Consider the following 10,000-nt stretch of genomic DNA (forward strand, 5'->3'; position numbering starts at 1 on the left):
TGGAATGGCCAACCTATCTAGTTCATGGTGAGTATTATTTTGTAGAAGGGAAATGGTCAGTAGCAATCTACAACACAATTATATGCTTATACTACATAAACTATGGAAACTATTAAAAAAAAACCTATTCAATTCAATGAATAATGTCTTATTTTCATTGGTATATGCAATGAGGATTTCTGGGTAATCATTTTTTGTCCAATGTCAAGTCCCTATTTGATCATGTGACGAGAGGATACGATGTAGGCTGTCCCATTTAAACGTAAAAATGTCCTGCGTTAAGTCAAACGATGCAAAATGAACGTGTTATTATTATTGCATTTTTAGCGAGAAATCAATGTTTAATCAATTTTAGCCATATAACAGAAAAACAGTATTTCATGAAGCAGAAAACAAGGAAGTACGAAGGTTTTGACAAGACCCCAGTCAAGTGAATGGAGAAATTGCCTCTAAAAATATCCTTGGTGAAGTCAAACGGTGTAAAATAAACGTGTTATTATTGCATTTCTAGTGAGAAATCAATGTCAAAATTGAACAATATAACAGAAATACAGTATTTCATAAAGCAGAAAATACGTAATTATAAACATTTTGGTACAATTGATTTAATAGGAAACGCTCAATCCAATATGGCGGACAAAGACGGATTGAGCGCTTCAGAGTTCAGAGTTTTGTATATATATTCAGACTTCGTTTTGTATATATATTCAGACTTCGTTTTGTATATATATTCAGACTTTTGTATATATATTCAGAGTTTTGTATATATATTCAGAGTTTTGTATATATATTCAGACTTTTGTATATATATATTCAGAGTTTTGTATATATATTCAGACTTTTGTATATATATTCAGAGTTTTGTATATATATTCAGACTTTTGTATATATATATCCAGTCTTTTGTATATATATTCAGAGTTTTGTATATATATTCAGACTTTTGTACATATATTCAGACTTTTGTATATATATATTCAAATATTAATTTCCTGAACGGCATGCCATACATATGATATATGTTATATATATATATATATATATTTATATGTTATATACTGTATGTGTGTATATAGAGTAGAGTAGATTACAGTAGAGTAGACACAGGCTAGCAGTAGAGATATAACTGCAATAGATGGCTCTCTTTCTGTTTCTGTATGTATCAACTTTATAAGGAGGTCATTTGGTTACTCGAGTGGCTGCTAGATGACAATTAAGATTACTATTCATTTTTTATTTGTCAAACTGAGTAAATAAGAGCAAGACTAATTCTTGCCTCAAGCAGAGAGGTCAACAGGAGGTGGAGGTGGCTTTGGTGCATCTGCATGTTATGGCCTTTGAGTGCCACTAGATGGCAGTGTCAGCTCAGACAGTCAAAGCACTGACTGAAATAATTGAACCAGTCAAACAGGCATCAGAGCATACGGCTAGAATGTGTTTGTGTGTCTATGTCTCTATCTCCGCGTGTGTGTTGATGAAAATTCAGCAATGCTGCAGTAATAATCGAGTCAGATGAGGTGACATCTCATAAGGGTTTTAGAGTGTGTGTCTACGAGTCTGCAAACCCTGTGTGCGTGTGTGTGTGTGTGTGTGTGTGTGTGTGTGTGTGTGTGTGTGTGTGTGTGTGTGTGTGTGTGTGTGAGCGCACTCACCAAGCCGGCTCCAGGACACCAGAGGTTTGGGGTGGCCCTGGGCCAAGCACTCCATGACTGCCGGGCGCCCCAAAATCACTGTAGAGTTCTGGGGTCGCGCCACAAACTCCACTTTAGTGGGGAGCGAAGACTGACCTGCACACACACACAAACACACACACACACACACACACACACACACACACGCACACCAACACACACACACACACACACACACACACACACACACACACACACATTTATTATACATCATATTGAAGATTAGTTCACAGCAGGAATAGAAAAACACAGACAGATGACAATGGCAGAACCTCCTAGAGGGAAAGTGATGAGGCCACCTGAGGTAAAGTGATTATGCACATCAAGAAGACACACTGCATGGAAGATACGGCGCGTTATCTAAGCACATAAACTACCTTTAGAGAGCAACTATGGCGCCCCCCCCATCAGAACCCTTTAGCTCTTCCATGCTAATGATTGGGGAGGAGGATGTGTGTGTGTGTGTGTGTGTGTGTGTGTGTGTGTGTGTGTATGCGTATTGAGAGGGGGGGGGGGCATGTGTGTGGATGAGGTGCACACATTATAAATTCATCATAGAGAGATTAGACATACAGACACACACACACACACAGTCACACACACAGGCACAAACACACACACACACAAACACTAACACACATCCACACATATTACGTGACACAGAGTGGATGGCTCTGCTAAAACAAGTGCAGAAACACAGCCACCTGGCTAAGAGTGAAAAGCAACGACCCTTAAATGGGTCAGCTACACCTCTTTGAGATGTGGAGATAGGGGCGTCTGCCTGTGTGTGTGTGTGTGTGTGTGTGTGTGTGTGTGTGTGTGTGTATGTGTGTATGTGTGTCAGCGAGAGTCTGTATATGTGTGTGTTTGAGACAGACTGTGCGTATTATAGGTATGAGTGTGTATGTGTGTCTGTTTGTCAGGCAGAGTCTATGCATGTATGTCTGTCAGAGAGAGAGAGACTGTGTGGAGGTGTGTGTGTGTGTGTGTGTGTGTGTGTATCATAATTTAATCATAGCTATCTCAGATAACTTGCAGAGCACAAAGCCCCATTCACTGACAACATTTCACAAATATTGAAAAGTAAAATTTCAAAGCCCAGGGAATTCATAGGTAGGCCTTCAGTTTGCCTTCGCTGCAAAAGACCATGCAAATTCAATCACCTGTGCTGTGTGAAGAGACACTAGCTCTCAAAGTTCTATGGAGCAAATTACCTTTGAACCTAGCCTTCAGCCAAGACAAGCAGATAAAGGAAAGTAAGAGACGGAGAGAGGAAAGATGGAGATGGAGATGGAGAGAGAGAGAGAGAGAGAGAGAAAAAGAGCTATCAGCTATCAGAACATTAAACTCAGTCATGCACTAAAACCGGAATTCATTGGGCAACATTAACACTTCAGCCACTTTATTTGACTAAAAGTCACTTATGCCAACCCAGGCACCTTATTCACATGTATCTATTATGTATTTGCAACGTACCTCAAGGGGAGTACATGCACTCCATACCATTGCACTTGTTATTTGTTAGTTATTGTATCTGTGTTGTCGTACTGTATGTTGTCCCTTCCTGGCACCAACAGGATCAGTGCTGGACAGTTTGTTGTATGCAAATACACAGAGAGAAACTGAGAGAGGAAAAAGTCTTCCAAAGGTTTGTGTGTGTGTGTGTGTGATTGTGTGTGTGTATGTTTGTGTGTATGTGTGGACATACAGTCCAGTGTGGACAGGTCACAGTCTATGAGACCAGATTTATCTCCTAAATCACAAATATATGTCATGTGATTCACAAGTGATTGTCCACCTTGCAGATGTAATACAATTTCATAAAGTTCAACTCAAACTGAAATCTATGCTGATGTGATGAAATAGAACAAGCCACCTAATAGGCCACAGATAAATACTTTTATCAGTCTGTAATTCAATATAATAATGGCAAAATATCTTATGATGTTTTTAACAACATATATTTATGGATTTCTATAACATTTATTTAAAGGTTGAAATATTTGTGTGTGCATTCAAAATATATTTTTGTGAGTCACTTAATCCATTTTTGAAATGTTTAATAATTTGTATTTTTGAATAATGGGAGACCTCTGGTCTCAAAACAATCCCTCACACCTGATCACATTTGGCCCTCATCTCTACCCGTCTTTCTCCCCAACTCCTCCTGTCTGCCATCTTTCTCCTCATATCTCTCTTTCCTCCCCCCCTCCCTCCTCTCTTTCTCTCAAACTCTTCCTCTATTCTGCTCTGAACTTCCTCGGGGACATAGCACAGACTACTGCTCCTAATGAGTAGCCAATACTCTTCACTCCTCCGTTCACTCTTCCCCTTCTCCTTTCATTCTCTGTCCTGTGCCCTCTCTTTCGCCATCTCCCATACATCACACTCACTAACAAGCTGTTTATTCTTGCTCTACTGTTTTTCCAGACACCTTCACCACTGGCCCTAATAAAGCCAATAATATGAAAATATATCTTATATAAGAACATTTAATGAAGTGCTTTACTTGGTCATTCAGTCAGTAAGTGAGCTTCAGTGAGACAATTATCAGTTAGTTAGTCATTCCTTCGTTAAATCAATCATTCAGGGACGCACCACAGGGGAAGCTGCAGGGACTTAATTAAAGATGGAAGTAGTGAAAACACAAACAATAATACAAACAGGAAGTGTCAAAACATCCCAGCACAGGTAGCGGATGACCCCATCCCTCCTTCTCTCTACTTTTCTTTTTATTCCACCCTCCCTTCCTTCCTCTCCCTCCGTTCTCTTGTATTCTCTTAGCTTTTCTCCCTCTCTCAGTATGGAGCTGCTAGTTGCAGCTGTTGCTGGGTGTGTTTCATCAGACGGACTGCCTCACAAGGCTGCAGAAAATCAATGCGTCAGGCAGTGGCCCTACACACACACACACACACACACACACACACACACACACACACACACACACACACACACACACACACACACACACACACACATGCACTAGAGCACAAATACTTACACACAACCAGACACAATCTCACACATAAATAGTTCACCCTATGAGCACATACCCATTTGAACACATGGCATGTGTAACAGTAGCCAGCGGGTACAGCGCCGTGCAGTGAGTAAACCACACTTCCCGACACCTTTACAGGCGTGCTAACGACAGACGCTAGCACCCATGGGTTTTAACGTCCTTGCTAGCAAGCCCCGCCTCCCATGCCTAGGGTTGTGAGTTTCGCCGGATGCAAGTGAGGTTAAGGGAAGTGAGTGTTAAGGTAACCAGCAGGTATGAAGCTGTGCAGTAGGTAAACCTCACCCCCCCACACCTAAAAATATGTGCTAGCAACAGACGCTAACACCAATGGGTTTGAGCCTCCTTGCTAGCACGCCCGCCTGCCAAGGTTGTGGGTACGAGTCCGGTGGGGAACTGTGCTTGTCTACACAACGCTGGTGACATATGCACATCACAAGTCATAACACATCTGCATGCAGCCAAACACAAACTGTGACAGACAACACACCCTAACTGACACCCCCATATTTGTTATACGTGAAGTGTAAAGGGACTTTTAAAAAGGGGGGATTGAGATGACGAAGCGGAGACATAGGGATGAAGAGACAGGCTTTGTGGGGAGGGAGCTAGTGACAAGGTCAGCCAATCGGTTGTCAGAACGTGTTGTGTGTGGTAGTGCAGCCCATTGGGTTAGTTGCAAGGTATAGTACTCAATAAACTTGCAAGCTTGTGGATTCTGTGGAGCTGTGTGTAAGGTTGGATGCCCCCACATCTTTGAACCATTCCTCATGCACTGACATAAACGATAGCACAACCCAGGCTGCCATAATTGTGTTAATTGTTTGTTTACAGTGTTAAATATTTCAAATGAATGCGTCAATTACGACAGCAGTGGTAGGCAAATACAATATGTTTTTCTGCTCCTGAGCTCATGCACAGCGATCGGGCTGTACTGAAGACTAAATTTCATCATTGTTGAAATGGCAGCTTCATAACAGATTTGTTTGGAGGGAGATTGAATGGCAGCAACTAAGTGGCAGGCAATAGGTGAAGTGTATAAATGCGTGTGTGTGTGTGTTTCACTATGTATGGATGTGTGATTGTATTCCTGCTTCTTGTTCTTTGAGTCAGAGGTGGTGCCATACTACGAGGCCATGAGGTGTATGTAACTGCAGAAAGTGTGTCTCTATGTGTGTGTGTGTGTTTGTTTGTGTGTATTTGTGTGTGTTTATGTGCGCGTGTGTATGTGTGCTTGAGTGCTTGTGTGTGTGTCCCCGCAATGCAGGAACTGAGAACAATCATCATTCTTCGAACACCGTTTTGAGCTGATTGGTCGAATGCATGCGTCTCGCTGGAAAAAATAAACAAAAATATGGCAGACAAAACTCCGTAGATGACGGAGTTTGTATGTGAATATAATATATACATATATCATTTATTTGGCCTTTTATTTTTTTCACAATCTGAACTCCATTGTTGTAACCAAAAACTACGTCTGAGGTGATTTGTGAGGTGTTTGCTAGTCGTCTATCAAACGTTAGCCCTTACACTTATGTTAGCAAGCTAACTACCCACAAAGCCCCAAACAACCTTAGTTAAGAGTTCCCTTAACGCTAGCTTTAGCTAACATCGCTTAACTTTAGCTTAAGCTAGCATCTATTACAGTAAAGTGAGCCGGCTGAACTCCACTTCAGTGTTCCTACCGACGATGCGGTGTACCTGAGTGTGTGTGTTAGTCCATGTGTGTACCTGGAGCATGCTCTCCTGGCTGTATCTCTTTCTGGGTGTGTGTGTGTATATGTGTGTGTGTGTATGTGTGCATGTGTGTGTGTGTGTGTATGTGTGTGTGTTATGTGTGTGCGTGCGCACTTGTGTGTGTGCGTGTGTGTGTATGTGTGCATGTTTGTGTGAGTTCATGCATATGGGTGTATGTGTGTGTGAGCGTGTGTGTGTGCGAGTGTGCGTGTGTGTGTTAGTCCATTTGTTTACCTGGAGTGACAGTGAGCGTGCTCTCCTGGCTGTATCTCTTGCGTGCGGCATTGGAAGCGATGCAGCGGTAGGAGCCTGCGTCCTCGTCCGTCACAGCCCGGATCTGAAGCACCCCGCTGGGCAGTGAGATGAACCTGCAGACACACACCCACACACACAATCATTCATCTCTGTCCAACACACTTTCTCCAGCCCTCCATCTCTGTTCCATCCACTTTGTGCCTCTCTGTGTACTTGTCTTCCTTACTCTCTCATCCTCCCATCCCCCTTTCTCCCCCTTATATACTCTCTCATTCTTTCCCTCTTTCACTCGCTCATTCTTCCATCTCTCATTCTCTCATCATTTCACTGTCTTCCTCTCACTCTCTTACCTGTCTTTTTCCCTCTCTCTTTCCACATCTTACCCTGTCATCTGTCCTAACCACCCTTCTCTCCTTTTCCCTCTTTCCTCCACTCATTCTTTTCACTCACTCTTTCACTCTTTCGCTCCGTCTCTCTCTCTCTCTCTTGCTAACACACACACACCCCACCTTCCTTTATTCTTTTAGAGGAAAGCACAAATCCCTTGTATTTCTACTACTTCTACAGAAACACACTCACACTCACACACACACAGACAGTCCGATAGTCAAAACCAGGAGCTGCACAATCTCTCTTTAGGTGAGGACTTTGTGTCGGCAGGGTCAACATGAATGGAGAGGGAGGCTCGTCGGATAGATGAGGCTCCACCAAGGCAGAAGCAAACGCTCACAGAAAGGAATCTTAATTAGAAAGCACAGTGCAACAGAAAGAGCAGGCACAAAGAGAGCACTGGGTACACTGATATAATGGGAAAGTAATGGACAGCACGAGTATGAGGGAAAGAAATGGAGAGGAAGGGAGGATGAAAGAGATGAAAGTAGGGAGAGGGCAGAGAGAAAGAGAGTCAGAGAGAGAGAGTGATGGAATGAGGATATGTATGACCCCTCAGTCTTCGACAAAAGAGAGATCCAGCATTAGAGAGAGAGAACAAAAGAGAGAGGGAGAAGGAGAAAAGACAGATGGAATTAGGTTGTATTTAACACCATGTAAGAGCGGCTTTGAGCCTAGCTGCCAAAAGAGGACAGAACATGTGGTCACTGGCAGACAGAGGAGCACTTTCTTCTTCACTGTGAGAAGAATACACATACAGTATATGGGCCATTCTACCGAATTCGTGTAATATGCAGTCCCTCAACAATAAAAACTATTTACAAAACAATTAGGTATTTAGGCATAGATGTTTAATTAGAAAATGTAATGGTCTATATAAACCCAATGCATTACATGAGCTAGTGATAAGCTAAATATATACAAAATCATAATTTATAGGGTACTTTCTATTGGGAAGTAGTTGTCCCCAACCCTGACATCTAAATTTCAATGCCTTTAAATAACACTTTTCAATTTTTAAAGATTTTTTTCAATGATTTAATTTCAAAGATCTTTATGATTGGGTTGAAACAGAACTTGGAATATTTAGATTTATTGTGGGTTTAATTTTTAAATCAATTTACTATACTCAAAAAATCATGTCCCTAGTTTTCATGTCACTACCGAAACACAAGAGTTTTAGTCCGTTGGCTGAGCCTGTGTTTTAGCCACGACTCTGCATTTTTGACCATGCAGTGACACTGCATCTCTGTCCCTCATGGTTGAATGGTAAGTGGCTAAATCCCATAGTTTTTATATAAATGTGTTCCAAAGTCTGAAAATCGACGTGTAACCTTAAGAATTGTCACTACCGAAACACATGTTTTCTTCAATTAAGTAAACCTTTTGGGGTTTCATGGAAAATCTTATGTTTGTATGTGTGTTCACCTCTTCAAAGATGTGTTTGCAAGCCATGTGCGTGCTAGAATTCTTTATTTATGCTTAAAGTTAGCTAGAATTGTCACTACCGAAACAATCACTACCGAAACATATGGTAGTGACCAGATGATTTCGGTAGTGACAAAATGAAATGGTAAGTAGTTCAATCCCATAATTTTTAAATAAATGTGTTATGTGGACTAAAGGGCGGCCCAGAGCACCTTTTGGATGATTTTGGGAGAGAAATTAACATCCATCCAACAGTGCAGTCACTACCGAAACAGTGCAGTCACTACCGAAACAGATAAATTGAACTTGAAAATTTGGTAAAAAAATAATTTCTATGGATTTCATTGTGAAAACCTTCAAGAAATATTTGTAAAAATACTCTTCAGAGAAGGGAAGGAAACACAATCTGAACAGGTCAATAATAATACTTTTTTACTATAGTAAATGTGATGTTTCGGTAGTGACAATTTTTGGAAGAGGAAAAACATTCCAACACATTCTGAAAATACAATATAAAACTTGACTGTTCTTTTACTAGATATGTGTACTTTAGATATGGTACAATATACATACGGACCAAGTTTTGGGAATAAACCATAAAAAAATTCTAAATATATCCGACATGACTTTGCATCAATTCGGTAGAATGGCCCATATAAAAAAAAACTTTTTCTGCACATTCAAAACCAACCACCCAAACTTTGAGGTCCTTGACAAAAATAGATAAATGACTATCCACTCCGGAGAGTGACCTTCAGCAGCCATGCCAATGAAGCCAACTTTGAATTGAATAGAGAGAGAGAGAGAGAGAGAGAGAGAGAGGGAGAGAGAGAGAGAGAGAGAGAGAGAGGGAGAGAGAGAGAGAGAGAGAGGGAGTGAGAGAGAAATGGAATATGTTTGTATATGACAGCATATGTGCACTGTTTATCATATTTTGTGCTTGTCAGTATCTCTACCTCTCTTTGTTCCTCTCTATTCTAACCCTTTTCTCCCTCCTCACTGCATCAGTATTTAGACTCTCTTTCTGATGCTTAGTCATGCTCAGTCGCTCAGTCATATTCTCTCTCTCTATCTATCTGTCTCTCTCTCCCTCTGTCATACTCAGTCTCTCTCTCTCCCTCTCAATAATATTCTTTCTCTCCCTCTCTTTCACTCTCCCTCTCTTAGTCATACTCATACTCAGTCCTTCTCTCTCTCTTTCTCTTTTGTCAATTTCAAAGTTGAAATGACAAAGAGTTCTTGTCAAAGCATGTACAGCCATAGATAAACAGATAAGTATGGAAATAGATAGAATGCTATTATTAATAACCATCATTCCTTTCCTTGGCCTCACCCGTGTTGTGTGTACTTGTGCTCTCCCTCTCTTTGCAGCAGGTGAACTGGTGCCTAGGTGTGCTTGGTTCTTCCTGATTGGCGGGGATTAAGAACCCTGCTCTGTCCACGCTGGCTGCTATGCCTTCTTCTCGATGGCGATTGGCTT

The 10,000-nt window shown here is 41.3% G+C and overlaps 1 protein-coding gene across 1 annotated transcript in view; it reads right to left on the bottom strand.

Annotated features, from left to right (window-relative positions):
- Nucleotides 1-10,000, bottom strand: part of igdcc4 (immunoglobulin superfamily, DCC subclass, member 4) — an 86,793-nt gene that overhangs the window by 24,842 nt on the left and 51,951 nt on the right. The window contains exons 4-5 of the mRNA XM_080841354.1: nt 6,682-6,815; nt 1,653-1,787 (exon numbers count right to left, since the gene is read on the bottom strand). Of these exons, the coding sequence (XP_080697480.1) occupies nt 1,653-1,787; nt 6,682-6,815 (269 nt within the window). The remainder of the gene's footprint in view (nt 1-1,652; nt 1,788-6,681; nt 6,816-10,000) is intronic.

This window comes from Sprattus sprattus, assembly GCF_963457725.1.
Source record: "Sprattus sprattus genome assembly, chromosome: 6".
Classification (NCBI taxonomy): domain Eukaryota; kingdom Metazoa; phylum Chordata; class Actinopteri; order Clupeiformes; family Clupeidae; genus Sprattus; species Sprattus sprattus.